Source organism: Zophobas morio, unplaced genomic scaffold (genome assembly GCF_036711695.1).
Source record: "Zophobas morio isolate AGI-343-1 ecotype UQ-CSIRO unplaced genomic scaffold, CSIRO_AGI_Zmor_V1 ptg000021l, whole genome shotgun sequence".
NCBI lineage: Eukaryota > Metazoa > Arthropoda > Insecta > Coleoptera > Tenebrionidae > Zophobas > Zophobas morio.
In genome coordinates this window covers 8793554-8818103 of record NW_026972126.1, presented here as the reverse complement: position 1 = coordinate 8818103, position 24550 = coordinate 8793554, and the positions used below count along the sequence as shown (strand labels likewise).

General features: G+C 33.2%; 2 protein-coding genes across 6 annotated transcripts in view; one reads left to right on the top strand and one right to left on the bottom strand.

Moving 5' to 3' along the window:
* LOC135132953 (probable G-protein coupled receptor CG31760) overlaps positions 1-24550 on the bottom strand; it is a 196617-nt gene that overhangs the window by 12810 nt on the left and 159257 nt on the right. For 4 of the 5 annotated variants that reach the window (XM_064061174.1, XM_064061172.1, XM_064061173.1 and 1 more), the window contains one exon: positions 17782-18151. In XM_064061174.1, coding sequence (XP_063917244.1) covers positions 17782-18151 — 370 coding nt within the window. Of the gene's footprint in view, positions 1-17781; positions 18152-18457; positions 18612-24550 lie in introns of those variants that run through there. The other variant, XM_064061175.1, reaches the window with a different exon arrangement.
* On the top strand, positions 10864-17089 carry LOC135132955 (fumarylacetoacetate hydrolase domain-containing protein 2-like). Its single transcript, XM_064061177.1, has 5 exons — positions 10864-11114; positions 11167-11383; positions 11470-11632; positions 16574-16745; positions 16911-17089. The coding sequence occupies exons 1-5, from the start codon at positions 10960-10962 to the stop codon at positions 17059-17061; spliced, it is 858 nt and encodes a 285-aa protein (XP_063917247.1). The 5' UTR covers positions 10864-10959; the 3' UTR covers positions 17062-17089.

Below are 24550 nucleotides of genomic sequence, written 5' to 3'. Positions count from 1 at the left end.
CTTTCAATAACAGGCTGTATAAACGAGTTTTCAATTTTTCGATTTTACGATTTTTTTACTTCCCGAGCGTAAGCAAAGGAAGTATTGTAATCGAGTCCGTCGGCCGACTCTCTACTTTTACGTTTTCTCGATCTTTCATGACCTCTAGAAAACGAAGAAATAGGTCTCCCATTTCCGTCATTCCCGTAAAGTACTAGACCGATTGATGTGAAATTTTGTATTTATATTAGGAATATCATGTAGATGGTAAAATGCGGACCAAAATTTGTCTAATCATCCCTACCACTAATGAGATGACGTCACTTCAAAATTGTACATAGTAAATGGGTTTTAAATTGTACAAAATAACATAGTCCTACACATGTAGTTTACGACTCCGAATTGAGTTTTTACCCGAAACGTCCAGATTTTTGGAAAAAAAATCAAAATTATAAAACAACATTTTGCAATTTAATTTTGAATTTGCTAACCCGAATGTTTTGAAATGTTGCAGATGTTTTAAGGCTATAAAGAGCATCATAAATCTTTACTCAAAATATATTTGGTTTGGTGACTGAAAAAAATTAATGAATGCGTCAATTTATTCTATTGATTTAATCAGGAACTACAGAACCGAATTCTTTGAAATCCACTGCTAAAAAAAACTTATTAGAAATGCAGTCGTCACGTTTCCGACAGCGAGGGAAGTACTGTCTAAACTCTTTAGATCAATTTTTTAATTAACAAGAACTACTAATAAACAGTAATAACATGATAACAGTTAACAGTGTCAAGTATCAAATTGCTACCAACCCAAATTTGGATCAACATTTAAAATTACAACGTAAATAGCATTGTTTTTATATTTCGAACCACTTTTTGTCATAATAACATTAGAGTTATGATTATCAATTAGTAGTAAGTGATTTGTGGCAACCAATTTATTTTTTCAAACCTTAAATTCCTTCCAAAATTTTGAGTCGACATCATTGAGTAACGACATTCCTCCTACGATGAAACGAATCATACAGATGGCCACAATTCCACTCTACCCGAGGCGAGGAGATTAAGAGAACTTACGGATTACACTTACGGTCACTGTCGCGATTACGCCAAGTGACGCAATTCATTCTTGGACGAGCGGATCACGCGAATAGTCGCGATTCCACCCCACCCGTGACACTAAGACTGCCCCGCAAAGCTATAGATTGCATGAACTAGCGCAATTCCATACGGACCCTAACGTTCATCAATTCCTAGATTTAACTTGTACATATATTATATAACAATAAATTGCTTGTACCACCTTACAATCAAAAACATAGAAAAATGCTATTTACCAGATTTTTTTGTCGAATAAAGGTAAAATTATTAACCATTGGTTGAATTAACCATAGGACAACATATCCCTACACTCGAAAAGTAAAAATAATACAACATGTAGTATTACAGTTCTGACTTGATGAAGTTCTGTCATCCTGGGTCATGACTCCTCAGAAACACTCTGTATACAGTTACGCAAAACATCTTTCAAACTCAGTAGGCTTTAAGAATTTCAGGGAAGATATTTTAAAATCTCTTTAGTTTGGTTAGAAGTTAAAGCAAATCTCGTAAATAAAAGGCTAAATTGAAAGCATTTGCTTTGAGTAAAATCACATGCTTCGTTTCATATAAATAAATATTTACCTTGTACAACAAAGAGCAGAAGTTTCCACTTGGGTGTATTTATTTATTCTTTGGATTTGTGCCATCCGTAGTGAAAGTCGTAATGAATATTTGCGATTTGTAAACAACAGTGAAAACTCCATCAAATATGATCCAAAAAAGTTTTGGTCGTTTGTGAAAACTAAAACAAAATCTCACGTGACTTTAAACGAAATGACATATGGTGACGATGTTGTGTCCTCTCCACAAGAGATTGTCAACGCTTTCGCTTACAATTTTTCCACCGTTTTCTGTGATAACAACGTTCCTGGATGTGATAATAATAGTGATATGAATACTAACATTTGTGATATTTGTGGTGATAACAACTGTGTCTCTATCTCGCTTCAAAAAGTTTGTAATATTACCTCTGTTTTGCATTTATTTTCTATTAATGATGATGACATTCTGAAAGCAGCAAAAAAACTTAAACCTAATTTAGTATCTGGCCCTGATGGTATACCTGCGTTTTTTGTAGTTGATTGCATTAGATGTTTATTAATACCCCTTAAATATATTTTTAATTTAGTGTTAAAATCATCCACATATCCGTACAAGTGGAAATTGTCAAAAGTGTGTCCAATTTTTAAGTCAGGCGATAAATCAAGTATTAAAAATTATAGACCCATAGCGCTTTTGTCAAACTTTTCCAAATTATTTGAAACTATATTTTCTAATGTAATATATTCACATGTTATAAATTACATTGTCCCACAACAACATGGTTTTGTCAAAGGGAAGTCAACCACCACTAATTTATATGAATTCACGCAATTTGTGTCATCAGCTTTAGATAATAACTTCCAAGTAGATGTGATATATACTGATTTGACAAAAGCGTTTGATAGGGTGAATCATTGCGTGCTTTTAAAAAAACTTGAAATGTTTGGATTTTGTAATGATTTGTTGTTATTATTGAGGTCAATGATTATTGGGAGAAAACAATATGTTGAGTATGGTGGATGTAAGTCTTTTGAAATAGAAGTAAATAGTGGAGTGGCACAAGGCTCCAATTTAGGTCCTCTGCTTTTTACCATATTTTTTAATGATGTCGTAACGAATCTTCAAACAAAAAGTTTTATTTATGCAGATGATCTAAAGATAGTAAATATAATAAAGTCTGTTCATGATTGTCTGAAGTTGCAATCAAGTTTAGATAGTTTCATTACTTGGTGTCATAATAATAAATTTGATGTTAACATTGACAAGTGCAAAATTATGAGAATAACAAGAAAGGTAGATAAATTGAACTTTTATTATAACATAAATGGCTTGCCGCTACAAGTGTGTAATGAATTTAAGGATCTAGGTGTAATATTTGATTCTGCGTTGTCTTTTGTACCGCACATCGAACATATCGTGAACAGTTCTCTTAAAAATTTAGGTTTTATATTTAGAAATGGAGCGGATTTTAAAGATATATTTAGTTTTAAACTGTTGTTTTATGCGTTAGTTCGAAGTAAGCTTGAGTATTGTTGTGTAGTTTGGGCACCACATTATAAAATTTATATTAATCTTATTGAAAATGTGTTGCGAAAATTTTGTAAATTTATTTATTTTAAGATGTATGGTTCATATCCGCCTCAACACTGTGCATCAGAAGCGTTATATAATATAGTTGACGAATGTTTCCTCTATGCGCGGAGAAATGTAGCCTGTGTAACCTTTATGCAAAAATTAATAAGTGGCAAAATTTTCTGTCCATCAATATTACAAAATATTCAGTTTATTTGCCCCCGTGTGAACTGTCGTACGCCCACAACATTTTATTATCAGGTGCCTAGTACATTCCATCATTTCAATAGCCCGCTTATGAGATGTTTGAGATTGTGTAATTGTTTAATAAATCATAATGTAGACATATTTTATGATAATTTTAGTAACACAAAATATAAAGCAAAACTAACTGCTATTTGTTACAACTTTAATATGATTTAAGGTTCGCTGTGATCTAATTTGCTTTCCCTTTTCATTTATATTTTTCTATTTTGTTAGGTTCTTTTAGATACAATTTTAATAATGTTAGTGTATTAAGTTTCCACCATAGACAATGTAGTCTGTTGGAAATAAATCCTTATTATTATTATTATTATTATTATTTGTAATAAGCTTATAAATATAGACCCTTTTTGCTTAGCTTTATTATTAATACAAATTACATAGTAACCACGAATAACGAATATGTCACAATTTCAAATTTTTTCTAAACATTCTTTTCAGAAGAAAAATCAAAATTCGTAACTACATTCATATAATGCACTCATTTTAGATATAGTTAAAATAAGATCAGTAACGATACCCAATGCACAAATAATAAGTATATTCGTCCCATTACAACAAAGATACAAGAAAACAAAGATACTTTAAATGCGCAAAAACCGTTTAATGAATTCGTTTTGAAATAAAAAATTGGTGGCTTGTGCTATATCTATTTTATTTAAAAAACTGAAGACAAATTCATAAATTGATAACAGAAATAAAGCAAATTCCACAAAAAGAACGTCTCCATCACATTGGTGAAGAAGTGCGAACTGCTTAGAACAAAGAGAATTATTTGAACGAAATCATGCCAATCACTGTCGCCTTGCTAACCACTGCATATTTTATCAGAGGCGCGGTATCAAAGCTGGATAAGCAATATCAAAAGCCGGATAATCTTTCTTTTTGCCCTCGCGGAGTTGTGATTTCTGTTCGAAATAAATTTTTCAGGCTTTCCTAGCGCGATTTTATGTTACCTTGTTCAAGTTTCCAGCTTTTCGGGCGCCACGAAAACAACAATTTCTGTGTTTTCTGTTCCAGGAAATTCATAAATTATTTTATGGGGTATTCGGATCTATTAACAATTCTTTTGTTTTTATTTATCGGGAAAACGGCGGTAAGTCGGAACTGTTGGTCGTCAGATCGATGAAATGGTGCTTGAGCTAGCGACTGAGTGCAGTTTCAACTTTCATGAGTTGTAGGAAGTAGCAGCAAATTTAGCGCTGAAACCGCACTTCTCGAGAGCGATTAATAAAAGAGAAAAAGCATCCGGAATTTGCATTTTACGTCCCCGTTTTTCAACTGGGTCGTAGCTGCTTCATGAATTTTTCAACGTAATCGATTAATTAGATTGGAAAAAAAGTATTAAGTAAGAGACATCGCTTACTTTGGACTGTGGAAATTTGGCCCAATTACTGTGGAGCTAAGTGCTCACACTTTTCACTTATCAGCTCGATGCTTGGTGAAGGGAAAGTTTGGTGCAGCTGCGATGCTTCCCAGAAATTGGACAATAATTCTTGTATAACATAATGTAAAAACTTACTTTGGAAGTTGCCGAAACAACATTTAGTTATAATCGTATCAAGAAAAAACTTTAAAAAAGATCCTTGAGCTTTCACTCTTAGCTGTCACTTGCAGAAGATGTAAAGGTAAATTAATAGGCAGCAGGATTCCAGAGACCAAAATATTTAAAGCGGATTGAATTGTCTTTTTTCTTAGCTCGTCTGACTAAAATAAGTGTTTGATACATTTTACAATGTTGCATTCGTTTAATTTATTTTATGAAATCTGACCTACTTAGATTACTGAATATTAGATGTCATATAACAATTATTTAGATAAAGATAACTTTCCAACCATTTAGCAGAATCTAGGTCTCACCGAGATTTAAAAAAGACAGCTTAGTTTTTTTTTTTTTTAATTCCTACCATGGATTTGAAGATAGTTCATTGTGTTAAATATCAAAACTTTTAATTATACTAGCTACTCATATTTACACTAAAAACAGTTTTTTTCAGAACTTTATTGGGCGTATTCACTTAAAAATAGACTTTCCATTGAAGCAGAACACACTTATGATTGAGTCGTACTGGACAGAATGTAAACTGTGGTATGGAAGTACTCGATTCAAGCGACTTGGGATGAATTCCGGCAAGAATTTCCCAACAAGATCTTCGACTATGCCTATTTTTGCAAAGAATTACAAGAATGTGTAAAAAAGTTCCGAGAACCTCGTCTTTACAAGGAAATAAATTTCACAATGAGCCTAGTTTGAACTCGGAGAAAAAAAAATAGTCGAAATTAATTATTTTACTGAGGTCATGTCAGGTCAGGTTAGGTCAGGCTAGTTCATATCGGTAATTTTAATACTGTTATCATTGATAACCAACATAGCTATCTAAATCTACAATACAAGGGTTACAAGTTCAAGTTATGATCAGAATTCTGGAGTTCCCAAGATTCTGTATAAGGAGCCGCGCTTTTTATAACGTATATTAATGATGTGGGTATGAAATTAAATGCTGTTAATTTATTACACACTGATGATTTATCGATTTATTATTTATAGTGTGCACAGAATAACTTGAGTTCAAACAAAGATAACTTGTTGCATCTGTAGTTTCTCTAGGAAATTAAATATCCTTTTAATTAGATTAAAAAAAATATATATAAGCTATCTTTCTCTGGTATCAGAGACTTCTCAATCTCTCGGATAAGATTATATTTATCTAATTGTAGGCCATATGTCTTAATCAAGGGTATATATATATAAACGCTTTATCTACAAGGATCAGATCTAGGTCCAGTTTAATTTTTTCTTTTTATTAATGATGAAACAATGTCATGGACTCTAGGGACTTTCGTTTATACGGTGATGATTTATAAATGCATGCATAAATAAATAAATATAACAAACTAGAGATTAATGTTTGATTTAACAGTTGTTTATAAAATTTTATCTTTGTTGATTATTAATTGACCCAGTTATTATCTGCATCGTGTCAAAAATAATAGATCCCTTAAAAGAAAAATTTTATGCAGATTTTTATTAACAGATTCTCAGGCGGCGCTTCAATTAAATTTTAACTTGGTGACCCACAAATCTCAATAAAATGTTACTTAATTTGCACTTATTTTTAGATAAAAATTAATACTGAGACTATGATTTAAGATACAATAAATTTTTAGGGAAAAATAAACGATAAGTGGAGACGAAATTAAATTTAGGTGTATCTATTAAAGGTCACCATCCCTTGAAATTGTTTGTCGGTCTTCTGCTGTTCTCTGGTTTTAATCCGTTTGTTACAGGTTATGAGAAAATTTACTTTGTATTAACGTTTAAGTTTCATGTTGGTTTAGCAAAAACCTTTGCAGGTGAGGTCCGAGAAGGGTTTAATAACCGAAAGCAATAGCCTTTGAAACATTAAAAGCAAGCGAGCGACCGAAAACAAACGGTTATTGTATTCCCATTTTAGTTAAGAAATAGTTATGTCATGCATATAAACATTAAAGGCGTTTATCAGTGTCTTCTGTGATATTAGTGATGAATGGTATTACGTAAGCTAAATGGGTGTTTGTTTTTATGTGAGGTATTTAAAAATAATTATAACGTGTAATATTTAGCTCTCATAATGGACCATAAATTACTCTGACTTATTTTTTTCTTTAAAATACTAACATTGTTCTAGGAGAGCCACTTATCTGAATGCTATCATAATAATAAAATAATAAGACATATACGAGTATATAAGATGCATGTCACGTTAGATTTCATTGTCTCAGGTTCAGCTGTTTCCACACAAGTTTAACAAACTAAAAGTGGTTTAAGGTTACTTAAACAGAACTTCCCTCATTACACACAGTTATATTATTCCTAAAAAAGTATATATAAAATTTGAAAACAGTCGGTCCGGTAGTTTCGGAAATTATCTGTTTAATAAAAATCTACGCAAACAGACGGAAAAGGGGGACTTATTTTTTCATAATCCGGTGGTAATGCGACCTGGAGAAAACATCAAAGTAGCTGTTCGCTGGATCTACCCTATTATAATACTTTCTCAGCTTACACTCGGGAAGTAAAAAAAAATGTTTTCACCATCACTCCACTTCTACTGATAACAAATAAGTAAGACAAATTTAAGGGTCACTTTTTCAATCCCTAATTATTCAAGAATAAAGGGATCCGCTTTACTACGAAGGAGTCGTGAGGCAATTTATTTTTCTGTGGGAATTTCTAAACATATGAAAAAATTCAAAAGCTATTGTCACTGCTGTGATTCTGGTGATCGCGGAGGTATCGGCGTTTGTCTGCTCAAACAAACTTTGGGTAAAGTCAAATCTGAAGCTAATTACGCAGTGCTTGTATTCTCTACCGTCTGTTATCTTTTGTAAGCTAGAACTAGATAATTCTAGGTTAATTAAAGATTTCTATAGGAACCGTGATGAATTTTATTTACAAACCAACCGTAAAAAATGTTCAGAATTATAAACTTCCATTAGCTGTAAAGACTGAAAATTAGTATTTTTTACATAAAAGAATTGATCTGGATTATTTAGATTTAGAACAAATCGGAAAATATATATTCTCAATACACGTTTAACTTTGACGATCTATGTTTATACTCCGAAAGAATTCGACTATTAAGCACGTACAGATAACCAGGATCAGCGACGGCAGATCAAAGTATGCATTTGTGTTAAGAGGAAATGAAATTCGATTGATTTTGTCTCCTCAACACAGAGGAGAAGACTCATAATTAATGAACCTGCAATAGGGCACCACAGTCCGAATATTATTTTGGGTGACTAGCGGTCTCTAAGAAAATTATTTTACTATTATCAAGTATAGGCGGGCGCGACATTATTGTAATCATATATTTTCGACAAAATGGCGTGAACCGGTCGAGGGTTATTTCGACAGAACTTACCTCGCCCTTGACGTACAATGAACATACAATTTGATTTTGCGAATTTTATTTTTTTAAGTTAAAAATAAAATAAATATGTTATGTTAAATTTAAAGAAGCGTGCTACAAGCTGATTTCAAATGGTTTTTTTGCGATGGCGTGATCAACACTTTTACAAGAACATGTATATCAATTTCGATACGTGCTTTTTGGAAAATGAAATGATCCATTCATGACTTAATCATAAAATAAATTTAGTCATTAATTTTTTTTTTTTTGTATACACAATTGTAAACAATATGAATCCAATGATAATAATAAAATAAATATATTTTCATTAAAAATGTACCATTTATTTTTTGCAAAATTTCAAAGCATTCGGTTTTGCAGATTCAAAATTAAATTGCAAAATTCTGTTACACACAGATTCATAAACTACACGTATGGGCTATTTTATTTTATTGAATTTAAGAACCATTTACTATGTACAATTTTGAGATGAGGTCATCACATTGTAGGTGGGGATGATTATAGACCAAGTTTGGTTATCGTTTTACCATGATATTTATAATGAACATATAAAATTTGACAATAATCGATACAGTAGTTTCGAAAATTACCTGTCTAACAAAAATTGACACAAACGACGAACAAATAGACAGACGGAAACCGGAAACCTATGATTTTGTACTCTAGGAGTCATGACCAATCGAGAAAATGTAAAAGTAGCCATTCGCCCGATGGACTCGGTTACAATACTTCCTTAGCTTACGCTCGGGAAGAAAAAAATTGGAAATGGACAGGAATCGAATTCAAGAAAAATTAAACAATAAAAATGTCAATAATAATAAACAATTTCACGGTGAATTCATAAACCATAAGTACAGGAATCAGGAGTACATTATTTTATAAAATTTAAATATCCTTTACTGTTGAGCTGACGCCATGTTGGAGTGGATGATTAGACAAATTTTGGTTATCGTTTTCCCATTTACATATAAAAAGATCCTCTTCCTTAGCATATGTTCGGGAAGTAAAAATAGACACGTTATTATTTCCTAATATATACCCTACCTGCGGCTTCTTCCACTAGTTTTTTCTCTATTGGCTATAACGAAAACACAAATATTTTGAAAACTCTCAACCATGGCCAAAAATTTACCAGACTAACTGCTTTTCTCAATTTTACACAGTCTACGATTATCCTACGCTCATTTTCATAAATATGTTGGGTGACAATAACCTTGAATTTTAAAATAATAAACTCGACTTTTCATTTGGACCATTTATAGGGTTTTTATAAATGATTCTAAGGGTGTAGTTGGACAAGGATTTCATGATGACAGTTCCCTCTTGTCATTAATGTCACTTGGAACCTTTCATTTAAAGTCATCGTTTCTATTGTTTTAACGTTTTTCAAGTGTGAATTACAGTAATTCTCGTTACTGGTCAGAAGTTCACATTAGAAATATAATCAACAGATTTGTTCGAACTGGAAGTGTCGACAAAGGGAAATCTCCTGGAAGACCTTCTGTATCTGAGGAAGTTGTTGATGATTTGAGCCGACTTGGGCAGAATCCGCAAACATTTTTGACAAGATTTCCTCAGCAATCAGGAGAACCCGATGCAACATGAAATTGAACAATGGGCCCAAAGCATTGACGAAAGGATTTTACACAACATTTTTGAAATTAAAAAGAGAGTGAGCTGAACAAAATGATGAACATTTGCGATATTTACTGTGATCTTTAACCGCAATAAATATGTTCAATGAATTAGTTTTATTTTGTAATAAGATATGAAGCCGTCAGACAATTGTTATACAGATGCGTGTGGTATTTATCGTGAGTCTTTGGGCATTTTGTAAAGTCCAAAACTGAGAAGCGGCACGTTGCCATGACCTACTTCGACCCTATAATCATTTATAGAAACCCTGTATTTTACAGTGAACCCGTTAAAATGAAAGTGTGTCCAAAATTGTCGTTTTGACTTTGCTCTTTGATAAATGAAACCTAATTTCACGTGATTTGTTTCTTCGTAAGTGAAACTGACACTGTGAAAATGATTTTTACGAACTTTTATCAAACTCTTTCATCGAAACTCGCCCATTATTGTTGGAAAAATTACCCTGACTGTTGGTGTAAAAAATCAAAATTAACATGGTTGAATTTAAGAGTACGCAATTTATGACGAAATTTTTCACTTCAAATCTTACGATAACGTATTATTTGAAGATTCGTTATCTCATCTGTCGTGAATAGCAAACAGGGTGTAATAAACCATGATTTAATTTTATAATAGATAAAACATCGCTTCAGCACAGAAGAGACCGCTGTTTAACAACACTATACCGTGGTAAAATAAAAATACAGTTAATAAACAATTTCTGGGACTATAAAAATTACTATGCGAGTATTTTGGCAACTGAAGAATTTGCAAAATTCTCTTCTATAATCACATTAAATTACATAACAACAAAAAACAAATAATAATCTGCATAAGTATCTCGTAAAGATTAGGTTTTATCGATGTTTATACAATATTATAAATAATCTACAAGGTTAAAAATAGTTAAAGTTTGACATCGAAACAGTGCACAGAATAAATAATAATGCGGTTCGTCCAATTCCTGCTAAATAAAGCCGTCACCTCCCTCAGGCTTGGAATCCTCAAAAATGACGTAATAATCGACTGCACTCAAGAGGGCTTATCTGGTTCTCTCGTGGATCTACTCAACCAAGAAAACGGCTTCGAAAGTCTCATGAGGTAACACAGCAGCTTCAACTAATCCAACCCAACCAAAATAATAATACAAAAGTGCTGCCTCGAAAGCTACAACCAGCTACCCTCTAGCCGACGTGAAACTCCTAGCACCTGTTTCTAAACCCGACAAAGTTCTCTGCGTCGGAATGAACTACAAGGAACACTGCGACGAGCTCAAAATCCCCCGTCGGATCCAGCCTATTATTTTTAGTAAATTCGCGTCAACCATCATCGGCCCTTTCGATAATATCGTCAGACCGACTTGCAGCGAGGTGAGTTTTATTGAGATGTCAAGATTTCCAGCCCGATTAAAGCATTCAATCAATCGTTGTCACACTTTAAACGGAATAAATCACAGGCACTCGATTGGGAAGTGGAACTTGTCGTTGTCATCGGGAAAAAAGCCAAACAAGTTCAACTGGAAAATGCATTCGATTATGTTTTGGGGTACATGGTTGGACAGGATTTGACGGCTAGGGACTTGGTGACGCCGGATTTCAACGGCGGGCAATATTTGTTGGGTAGGTGGTATTGAAGCGCCCCGCAGAGGTTTATTTACGATCCTTTTCTGAGGTGGGTATTTTTATACACGAGATTCCTTTTCATCTACGATTGATCCTTCATTTCCTTAAATTATAGATAATTTCCTGTTGACTTCCTACTTTGACTTCATTTAGTTAATGCCCCAGTGGACTTCTAGTAAGTTCTCAGCTCCCAGATGTTTACTTAACTTTCTCTAATTTCCTTTGTTAGAACTTTTATGTAGCTTAGACATCGATTATTATTCGATTATTCTGTTTCATTATTTGAAATAAAAGTGTGATGTAAAGTACCATCACACCTTGTAACTTGGTGTGCGATGTACATTTTTTTTTCTTGTTGATAGATCCAAGTATTTTATCTGAACGCATTGATCAAATTCTTTTAAAATATCTATATTTAGGAACACGTCTACTTGTTCCGGAAATAAGCACCACTTTTCTGTTTAATTTTAATTTTTTATTTGTTTAACGATGTTAGTCTGTGTAGTGTAATAATAGTAGGGAGAATTATAAGACAGGGTGTTTAATGAGTAGGCTTCGGATTTTAGGTTGTTAAAAAATGAATAAAAGGAGACATTTTTAGGTCCCAAAATTGACGAATTAGGTTATAAAAAGCATACATCAAAAAATATATATATTAAAAAAAACATTAAACAAAACATTATAAATGCCTTCCTGTATATTTATGCATAAAATTTTTAAACTCAGGACAACTAACTCCACGGAATATTTGCTGCGGTCCATAAATCGGTGCAAAATTGCGTAAAATCATTGTCGTAACTAATGTTTAATAGAGTGTGCATCGCCAATGCCGTGTTGTTCAAAGTGTAATTTTTTTTCGCACTGAAATTAGGAAACAAAAATGTGAACATAATTCAAGCTTCAGTATTTTATACTTTGCAGAATAACTCATTGTCTTTGGTTGAAGAAGGAAATAGAAAATTAATGTCCAAATTATTCCCTAACCATGATTTGTATGTATATAATGTAAATGGTAAAATATTATCCACAATTGATCTGCTTATCTCCACTAAGAATTTAATGGTGTTACCTCAAAATTTTGGATGTCAAATATCATTTAAATTTGATGAGATAACCTACTTCTGCATTTGTGGTTTATAAATCCGCCTTGATTTTTTTGTCTTAGCCATCCAGATTTTCTCAAAAATAGAAAATTTGTATAACAATGTTTTCAATTTAACTTAAGTGCAAAACTGAACGCTTTGAAATCTTGCAAACGATTTAAACTTATCGTAACGCTTTTATCTTTTTTCGAATCGCTATACAGGGTGACTAAAAAATCATGAATGATACAGTATTGTTGGACTGTAATTCAAGCGCGAAGGAAGTTCTATCTAAATAACGTTAGACCAACTTTTTACAAATTTTGAAATTGCACTAATAACATGATTTTACGAATTATAGAGTAACGTTTTATCAGTTATTACAAAACTGCTTTTTCTACAAAATTTGAGGAACAAAAGGCAAAAAATATAAAAAAAGATAAGATCACATAGGGCAATAAAAAACAGGATTAAATAGAGTCCTGGATTTTTGAAAAGTTGTCTTTGAGTGTTATGTTTTCCACTCAAATTGTCAAACTGGCGATACTTTGACCAGGGGAAAATTCCATCAGACAAATTTTTCAAAATCCAACGTTGTGTTTGATTATGTTTTAATTGCCTTCTCGGTATATGCTGTTGTCATTTCTAACAACTAGTAGAAAGTTTTAGATAAGCACACCTCCTTCAAGACTTTCTCAAAACTAAGATTATCTAAATTTTTAAGATAACTAATCAGTTGTGTAGAAAATTATTCAATAATACTCTGACGCATTTTTAGAATTTTTTCAGTATCAATTTCCTCAAACAGAAATTGTCATTATGACGTGAATTATAGACAAATACATGACTCTGCAGCTCATAATCAATCTTACACAGTTACTGTCGTGGATTTCTCGTTTTTTTTCGTGCCATTTTAGTTCTCGATGACATCATTCAATCTGAACAACTTCGTTTCGTGTTACCTTGACGATTTTTTCCGGGAACGAATTTCATCTCGATCATGATTCTAATCACAAGGTTCAATGAAATTTCAGATAATGTTAGAAATAAGGTAAAAGGTTAAATTTATCTGTCGCAATTAGTGGTCTAGACATATTTACACTCTTCTTTACTGAATTGGACTGAAAGTTATAAACATTTCAAATTTTCCAAATAGAGCTAAACTAACTACTTATTAGAACTCTTGATGCCTCGGACTGATTTTCTATCGAGGTTGCCTTAAGCATTTCCACTGAGATGCGCTTTGAAGTTTTCCTGGACAAACTAGTAAGATGTTGTGATAAAATTGATCGATCTCAGGTCCGTCAGCTTTCTTAGAGTGCAGCCAATGTTCTCTTATTCCAGCAATGGAATCGTTGCCTTCATTTAATATAACTTCAAGCTGGTTCATTCCAGATCTGATTAACTGGATATTGGATATTTAAGATTAAAATATTCAGGCTTGTCGGTAATTTTCTACACTCGAGGTGTCAACTTCGTCGCTTTGTGGAAAAACCTGTTGATGCAGGTGCACACTTCAGGGTTCGTTGCTCTCCCTAGTTCAGTATGAGATTACTCATCTGGATAGAATTTTGATCCTAGTTTCTCACAATAAAGATCGAATCATTTTTGTTGTAGATTGTATCAGGATGCAATTTGTAAACGTGTGAGTAAGCTTTTCTAGATACAATTTTTTTAGATTATTCCTTCTTGAATAAGTTTAACTGTTCTTAAGACTTAGAGCTTTTCTATTTAAATTACTCACTTTTGTTTTAACATCGGTCATCGATTTTTCTTGTTTTCCTCGTCGGTCTGATAGTTTTGTGCAAAAGTCGTGGTTTTTAGGTTATTGAAGGTTGTTCTTCAAGGTGATTTGTCCATTCAGAAATCTAATTTTGCCATGTAATTCATCGATTAGTGCGTCCCTTTATTTAATAATGTAATTGAGGAAACGTACGTGTATCTATAATACTGATACATGATTGTTCACTGTGAGTATCCTAGAACTCGGCCTCGGTCCCTTCAGACAAAGGAACGTGGTCTTTATATTGCAACTGTGTTCGTCCACAAAAAATTTTGCGTCTGTTAACTCCTTTGTGTTTTATTCCATTGACTTTTAAAATTTTAAACACAGTGGTTCTACTACCTACCTTTAAATTCCAATAGTCTGTTAATTGTAAAATTCGATCCTTGATCTGTAGACCTGTAAAGTTTTATACAGGGTTTCTATGAATGATTATAGTCGAAGTAAGTCATGGGACCGTGTCGCCTATCACTTTATGCGAATTTTACTAAATGTCCAAGGACTAACGACATAACAATGAGTGTCTTGTTCAACCGAATAAACCACTTTCACGGTCTTCGCTTCCTAGCACAAAAATAAAATGTTCGTATGCAAACACCAAGAGTTTTAAAAACGACTGTTTTATTGTTTTGGGTTGGATCAACGAGAATTACTGTAATTCACACTTGAAAAACGTTGGAACAATAAAACCAATGACTTTAAATGACAGGGTACAAATGACATTAATGACAAGTGAGAACTCTCATAATGAGGCATAATTTCAGCGAAGCGGGATTTTTGAAATCCGAGACCTCTACGCCCTTAGAATCATTTATAAAAACCCTGCATAAATAACAAATATTACTTATGAGATATACTTACGTTAAATATTTTAATTAGTAATGAATTTATGATGATATCATTTATATAATAAAAAATAAATCTAGTAGAAGTCAGTTTGAATGTAGATAAGTTCTATAGACACCCATCCCACTCTTTTTCGTGTTACAATCCCGAAACTTTTCATGTCAGATACATTCAATCTAAGCGGGATTATGAATCCCCTTCCGTAAAGTGTTATAAATACATTTTTGTTAATAATGTTGTAATGAATTACTTGAACAAGGTATCTCAAATACAAAACAGGCGGGGAGAAAGCGGTTGGGAACGAAAATGGTTGCAGGCGAAACGAGGCTAAGGAGGAAACGATAGGGGACGTAAGCGCAGGAGATGAAAGGGATGGGAACCGATCAGTCCAGACGAAACATCCACGTCTATACCTAACACATCTTGACATCAAGCCACTTAACTTTTTTGTCATAGAACTGAACTTTAAAGTTTTACATTGTTTTTTATTGGCGGTTCATTTCGCTCAATAACTTTTATTGTATTTAAGTTAAATGAAAATCAAAGAGTTTCGTTGAGGAAACAGGTTAATTTTCAACAGTACTAGATATTTAATTATGAACATTTCAAATGATTACGACCCTCTTGTCTTTTACATGAGCGAGATATTGGTTTAATGAAACACGACGCCAATATTGTATACATATTTTTGTAAAGTGACTCTGATTAAAAATCAGGGCAGATTCATAAATCGCGTGTGTAGGTGTATATTATTTCATAAAATTTAAATTATTGATCCAGTAGTTTTAGTCTAATAAAGATCGAGGTAGACGGCAGTCAGATGACGGAAGATAGGAGCACGAAAAGGAAAGATTTTCATGAAAAGTGGAAATACGCTATCAAGTGAATTGTATTTTAATTCACTAATGTCTCTTAAAAACAAGGCCGAATCTAATCATCTAATTGTAGGAGAGCTGGAAAAATTTCCGGTGATGATGCAGTCCCTTAAAAACAAAATTCAATAAATTGCTTCTCGTTTTTACCAAACCTGTTGAATAATTCAATCTGAACTTTAATAAGTATGTAATGATTGTTGAGAGAAGTATATTTTTTTAAGCTTAAAATGTATTTTTTCTGGTTTCCGATTTAATTTTTGCTCGCTTTGACTTCCTTTTTAACTTTACCTGATTTCTTACGGGTATATGTTAATTTTCTTTACCATTTTCTCCTCATTCTGCTGTTTCACAGGAAAAACGATGGATACATTCTGTCCAGTGGGACCTTGCATCGTCACCAAGGACGAGATTCCTGACCCCCATAATTTGAAGTTGAAAACTTGGGTGAACGGTGTTTTGAAGCAGGATGGTACCACCTCCCAAATGGTTCACAAGATTGACAAATTGATAGCACACTTATCTAAGTAAGATATCTTTTTACAAATCTACAAGTTAGCGTAAGGAGAAAAACACTAGTAGAACATAAAATTAGGTACTTATGAGTACAATAATAGTTTACGAGAGGTTTAAAATTATCAGATGGAATTTTTTCAAACTAAAATCAATATCGCGAATTTTCGTCATTTCAGCTACATGATCCTGTATCCAGGTGACATCATCATGACGGGCACTCCAAGTGGCGTAGGATTTTTCCGGACTCCACGTGAGGCCTTGAAGGCTGGTGATTTAGTGGAGAGCGAAATTGAAAACGTCGGAAAATTGTCGAATCGTGTTATCTGACCTCAATAAACAAGCTGTTTTTGGCCCATTTCCGTATCATTTACATTTACCCTGGGACCTTATACTAAGGGAAGACCTTACAAAAGAAGGATTCTGTATTCTCCGACTTTATAATAAAACAAGTCGCCCATTGATTAAGCAGTATTATTTGTAAAAAAAAGTTTTAATAGAGCCACAAAAATGCAAATACGACAAAAAATCAAATATTACATTCTTAGATGGTTCAAAAACAATACCTAAATCTAAGGGCCGGTTTATAGAAGCGCGAGTTAAATATTTAATCCTCGATTAATTTAACACTGGATTAAAATGAGGAATGGGAGCTCGTGATTGGTTAAAACCTGCACGTCGCCTAGCAACGAACCTCAATTAAAAGTTAATCGCGAATTAACTTTAACTTCGGTTTCTATAAACCAGGTCTTAATCTTTCAAAGGAGAAGCTGTATTTAACACATTGTATCCCAAATCGTTTAAAACCAAAATCGTTAAAAAATGACGACGAATTATGGTTAAAAACGTGCGCTGTGCGCACGGAATGTTTGCATGAACAGTATAAACAGTATAAAAATTAATTTATCAATCACACATCACGCGACAGATATATATATATAGTGCATGAGTCAGAAAATTCGGGTGTTCTAGATAGTAAACAAAAAAATTCACACAAGGAAATATAAATAAAAGTAATAATAACACTGCACAAAGTTTCAAAAATATTACCCTCCACGTCCTGGTGGTGGTATCGGCACGCTGTACGAGATCAGCCATCTTCTCGACTTGCAGGAGTAGTAGGGATAAGTCCACCACCCTCTGTACGAGACGTTGGGCAGGCTTTCCATGAATTTGGGTGAGCGCAAACCTGGACTGGAGTCTGCATCTTCATACCATGGGTACTCGGTTCCTGGTCTGCGACCTGTCTCCAAATACTCGTCACAGCGTAATTTGTGCGGTTCTCCAACCTCCAGTCCTTGACGTTGCCACCATGCGCAGTTTATTAGAGTACCAGTGGTCGCATTCATGGTTAGTACCCGGGCCGAGAGGACGCTTTGGTCGGAAACCAAGAGGTTCTTGGAGATGGCACCCTGCAAACCTGACATAGAAATACACATTAGACACCTTTTCATTTTTGATCATGTTTTTAAATTTTTACACCAATGGCAATATTTCCTAAAATAGTTACAAGAAAAATGCTTGCTTGTTAAATCCCTCTACATTTTAATTACAATAATTTACACTTTAGAGACGAGGGAACGAAAGAACTATTTTCGTTTAATACCACAGAGAAACAGCTAATAACACTGGTTAAGTGAAGTTTTACACAAATGTAGAGACACCATTTGCTTAATAATCTCAAGAACTCCTACATGTATATGTATGCAAATTAAATGTACAGAACCGTAATGACTGAACTGATTGCGATTGTAGTTGCTGCAACAAGCGTTTGTAAACTAAACTTGAAGTTTGTTGGGTAATTTATAGTTAGAGGATTCATTTAACGCTTGAAGAAAGACTAATGACTTTGATCTTAATCTATTTGACATCGAATTCATAAACAAGAGACGTTTTTAAGTTCACTTGTGTAACAAAAATTGAAAGCTGCTGTAAAATAAATGTTTTATTTGCTGGTTTTAGCAATGTATATTCGTACTTAAATCATAGTGCAATTGTTTAACTGTTTATCAGATAAAACATATCTCTATTTAAACACAAGAATTAACTTGTTTAAGATGCAAAGGTCATTAACCAAGCAAAGTTTTCAACATTTTTAATACGTGGAAAGAGCAAACAAAATTGGAAGTTCTGGAATACAACAAAGAAAAAAGTATTTCTTTAATTTCGTGTTTTTAGAGTCCTGTTAAACCACCGTTTTCAGCTGGAAACAACGTTTTAATAGTTTACTCTCATCGTTTTGTGGGTTGGTATTCCTGACTTCATTTTAAAAAAACTGGACGAAAGTTATTTCGACAGGACTTCCCTCGCCCCCGAAGTGCAACGTCACAAATCCCGCTTCTTTGACATTAATAGGGAGATTGGGCAAATTTTGGTTAGTGTTTTACCATCTACACGATCTTCTTAACATACGTATAAAATACAATGGGTCCGGTAGTTTTAGAGATTATCTGCCTAATAAAAATCTGAACAGACGGTACACAGATTGAACCACGAGACCTAATTTTTCATACCCTATGGGTCATGAAATGCCGAGAAAACATAAAAGTAGTCAGTTTCCCCCCGATAGACCCGATTACAATACTTTCTTTACATACGCTCAGGAAGTAAAAATAGAATTCGCAAAATTAAATTTTATAATTTTTAAAACATACAAAATATTGGCGACGCGTTTCGCCAACCGCCTTGGCATTATCTAGACAAAGCTAAACGATGTATTTGTCCGACTATATTTCAAGGGCGAGGGAAGTTGTATATAAGTAACCCTAGACCACATTTTTGTTCTACATTCAGTGATGTAACACACGTTTGTTTATATACTTATTTGGACGAATTGTTTAAGTCTGGACGCGACGACGACGGTAACTCCGCCGATAAGCAACTAATGTATCACACGTTATTCTTGTAAAGTTTCCGGGAGAGACTTTTTTATGCATTCAGTAATGAATCATACTTTAATTTTGTTTACTACATCCAGTGCATTGATAATGGAAAATATGAATGCGTTGTAAAGCACGTGGATAAACTGCAGTGTAATAATAACAGTTATCTATTCTATTATTGTATTCTCACATCGTGAAATTGGAATGTGTTGTTTCTGATTTGAAGGGAAAAACTAGTTTGGGATAGCCTGCTTCCCGCATGAACGGTTGCGAGAATGCGGAAAGCAGGCTTCACGAACGTGTTATCGACAATGTTTTTGGCAACGAATAGACTAACTATGAGTAATTTATAAAAACGACGTCGACGACGTCGTAAACACTTAGCAATTTGACGTTTCCGGGCTATTTTAAGGCTATCAAGGCAACGGAAAGCAAAAAGCACGTGTGCGGCAAGGACGTCGACGGCACCGTAAACACTTAGCAATTTGACGTTTCTGGGCTATTTTAAGGTTACCATGGCAACGGAAAGCAAAAACTACGTGTGCGGCAAGTTCGACCTCCCGGATCCTGCTGAATGTGCGAAAGGAATCAAAAAAGGTCATGAGTGCAAAAAATATCTAGACGTTTCCGGTAAAAACTCAACACGGTGTCATAAACTACATGTGTAGTACTATGTTACTTTATACAATTTGCCTATTTACTAAGTATATACAATTTTGAAGTGACGTCATCACATTATTGATGATACATGATATTCCTAATATAAATACAAAGTTTGACAACAATCTGCTCAGTACTTCCGGAGATTATTTGTCTAACAAAAATCCGAGACGGCAGACAGACAGACGGACAAACAGACAGACAGACAGACAGACAGACAGACGGAAACGGCCGACCTATTTCTTCGTACTATCGGAGTCATGAAAGGTCGAGAAAACGTAAAAATTCGTTTCCATTGCTTACGCTCAGGAAGAAAAAATATTCAACATATTATTACATACATATCCCATCATTTTAACGGTTCTGAGAAAATGGTAAGAATTTTCGAAGAAAAGAAAAGTAAAAAATTTCGCAATCCAAGGAAATCGAAAAATTAAGTTTTTCTAAATAGTTTCCAAAAAATCCACTAAAAATTTTAGGAGATAGATTTCAATGAGCGTAATTGCTGATGATGTAGGATCAAGATTGGAGGAGAAAGTTTAAAAACCTGAACCAGTCGTGGTACTTTTGTTAAGAGTTGTTCAGCAGGAGTGTAGAAAACGTGGACAAATATAAACTGTAAAAAATCATGGGGCATCGATTAGGAAAAGTTACCTACAATAGATACGACTCCGAATTTTCGAAATATTCGAGTGCAAATTTAATTTTCAAAAATTTTTGGCGATTTTGGAAAAATGGTAGGAAGTTTTGAAAAATTAAACCTTAAGAAACTTTTGGGTGTCGAATTTGAGAAAAGAAATTTTTGCTAATTTTCGATTGTGTCCGGAGAAAAGTTAAGAATTTGGCAACCACAGGATATTGAAAAATTGAGTTTTTCGAAATATTTAGTTGCCGAAAAATCCACAATAAATTCTAGAAGATAGATTTTAACGACAGTAATTGAAAAGTATAACACAATATGGTCCCGGTCCAAGATTAGAGGAGGGAGAACATTGAAAAACCTGGACCAATCACTTTTGTCAAAGAGCTATCCAGCATGACTCTAGAAAAAGTGGACAACTAAAAATTATTTAAAAAATTGTGGGTCCATCTATCAGTAAAAGTTCCCTACAGTCGATACCACTACGAATTCTCGAAATATCCGAGCGCAAATTTAATTTTTAAGAATTTTTCAAAATTTGAAATCAATCATTTTGGTGATTGTGAAAAAATGATAGAAATTTTCAAAAAAATGAAGCCTTGAAAGACTTCTGGAAGTCCAAATTAACCATAAGGAAATTTTTTGCTAATTTAAAAGTAAAAAAGTAGTAGGAAGAGTAACCTACAGTCGATACGACTACGAATTTTTGAAATACTCAAGTGCAAATCTAATTTTTCAAAATTTTTAAAAATCTGAATTCTATCATTTCGGCAATTTTGGAAAAATGGTAGGAATTTTTGAAAAATGTAACCTTGTGAAACTTCTGGGTGTCGAAATTGACAAAAAAAATGTTTTGTTAATTTTCGATGGTGTCCGGAGTAAAATAAAGAATTTTGGGACCCAGAGATATTGAAAAATTGAGTTTTTCCAAATATTTAGTTACCAAAAAATCCACCATTAATTCTAGAATATAGATTTTAACGAAGGCAATTGAAAAATATAACACAATATGGTCCGGGACCAAGACTGGAGGAGATAATTGAAAACCCTAGACCACTCGTAGCACTTTTGTTAAAGAGCTATTCAGCACGACTCTCGAAAAAGTGGACACGTAAAAATTATTTAAAAAACCGTGGGCGCATCTATTAAGAAAAGTAACCTACAGTCGATACGACTACAAATTTTCGAAATATCTGAGGCCATATTCGATTTTAAAAATTTTTGAAAATTTAAAATCCATCGATTTGGCGATTTTAGAAAAATGGTAGGGATTTTCATAAAAATGATGCCTTGAGAAACTTATGGGCGTCGAAAATTGGCAAAGGGAGTTTTTTTTGATAATTTTCGTTGCTGCCCAGGGAAAAGTAAAAAATTTAGCAAGCGCGAAATATTTAAGTGCGTTTTCCAAATAATTTCCAAAAAATTCGCAAAAATTCTGGGAGATCTATTTCAACTAGCTGGATTGAAACATATAGCGTATTGATGATCCCGGTGAAAGATTAGACGCAAAAATCGAAAGTCTTAGACCAATCGTGTCACTTTTATTAAAGGCGAAATCCAACACGATTCAGAAAAACTAGATAGCCCGAAATTATATAAAAAAAAATCTTAGTTGTGTAACCACTAAAATTCTTTGTAAAAATTTCCCCCAAGCACCTCGTTTTACAAACTTGAACCTGTATCATAATATTGGACCTTATAAAACATGCTTTTTAATATACTATTGTATTCTATTACGTTACACAAATTGAATAAAATGTCTTTTTACACAGTTAGACAGAAATCATAACGTTCCAGTGTTTTCAAAAATTTAGGGAAATTAAATATACCTGTCCTAAATACACTTTAATCCTTGCTTTATTTTTTTATTCTGTATAATAACAAGTTGTCATTAAAAAAACAAACACACATTATTAAAACAATCCAGTATTTTTGCCATAGAGTTAATGTATCATTTTTTGTCACCCTATGTATATCGAAAAACCCATTTTTCACATTTTCTACATCTCGAGCCTAAACCAAGGAAGAATTATAGTAGAATCTATTGAATCATTTGAAACAGTTGGATTTCAGGAGCTATAAAACGACAAAAAGAACATGACATTAGACATTTGTCAAGCCAAGAAAGAATTGTAATAAAATCTAATAACCTAATCTCAAGTTTTTTCGACGTTTCATATCTCCCGGAATTTGAAAAAGTGGATCTCCTATTTCCATCTGTCTGCCTGTCATCTTCAATTTTATTACACAGAGAATTACTTTTACTCTTATGCATACGGATTTTAAAAAAATGGTCTAAAGAGTTTAGACAGTACTTCCCTCGCTGTCGGGAACGTGACGACTGCAAGCCCATTATGTCTTTTTTGTATCACATTGTTGTTATTCTTGATTTAATCAACAAAATTAATTGACTCAGTCATTAATTTTTTTCAGACACCCTGTGTAAGCAAATCTAAAAAATATTAATTCTTTACACATTTAAGCATTTTTTCAGCAAAATTTTGCGGTGGCGTCATCAAATTTTTAGGGGGGATGAGCAAATACATTTCGATCAAAATTTTACTATGCCTATGACAACTTTAAAACATCTCCAAGATTTCAAAGCATTCGGTTTTATAGTTCCTGTTTAAATCAATAAAATAAATTCACACTTTCAGTAATTTTTTTGAGTCACCCTGCATATGCAAATCCAAAAAAAAATATGAATGGAATGATAAATTACAACTACAGACTCATCATATTTTGCATATTTAAGGTAGGATTTATTCAGCAAAATTTTGAGGTGACGTCATCAATTTTTTAGGGGGGATTAGCAAATACATTTTGACTAAAAATTTACCTTGCCTATGTTAACTTTAAAACATGTCCAAGATTTCAACGCATTCGGTTTTGTAATTCATGATTAATCAATAAAATAAATTCACACATTAAATTTTTTTTGAGTCACCCTCTATATGCAAATCCAAAAATATGAATGGAATAATAAATCACAACTATAGACTCATCATATTTCGCACATTTAAGATAGGATTTATTCAGCAAAATTTTGAGGTGACGTCATCAATTTTTTAGGGGGGATGAGCAAATACATTTTGACTATAAATTTATCGTGCCTATGACAACTTTAAAATATCTCCAAGATTTCAAAGCATTCGGTTTTGTAGTTCCTAATGAAATCAATAAAATAAATTCACGCATTCATTAATTTTTTTGAGTCACCCTGTATATGCAAATCCAAAAAATATTAATGGAATGATAAATCACAAGTACAGACTCATCATGTTTTGTACATTTTAGATAGGATTTATTCGGCAAACTTTTGAGCTGACGTCATCAATTTTTTGGTGGAGATAAGTAAATATATTTTGCTTAAAAATTTATCGTGCTTATCATAACTGTAAACCATCCGCAAGATTTCAAAGCATTCGGTTTTGCAGATTCAAAATTACATTGCAAAATGTTGTTTCATAATTCAGATTTTTTTCCAAATCGGGTCATAAACCACATGTGTAGGACCAAGTTATTTTATATAATTTAAAGCCCATTTACTATGTACAATTTTGAATTGACGTCATCGCATTAGTGGTGGGGATGATTAGACAAGTTTTGGTTAGCGCTTTACCATCTACACGACATT

Excerpts from the sequence above, each read along its gene's own strand:
- LOC135132955 (XM_064061177.1), top strand. The coding sequence starts at position 10,960 with ATGCGGTTCGTCCAATTCCTGCTAAATAAAGCCGTCACCTCCCTCAGG. Across the intron at positions 11,115-11,166 it reads GGCTTCGAAAGTCTCATGAG|TGCTGCCTCGAAAGCTACAA; the intron begins GTAACACAGCAG and ends ATAATACAAAAG. Across the intron at positions 11,633-16,573 it reads CGGCGGGCAATATTTGTTGG|GAAAAACGATGGATACATTC; the intron begins GTAGGTGGTATT and ends GCTGTTTCACAG.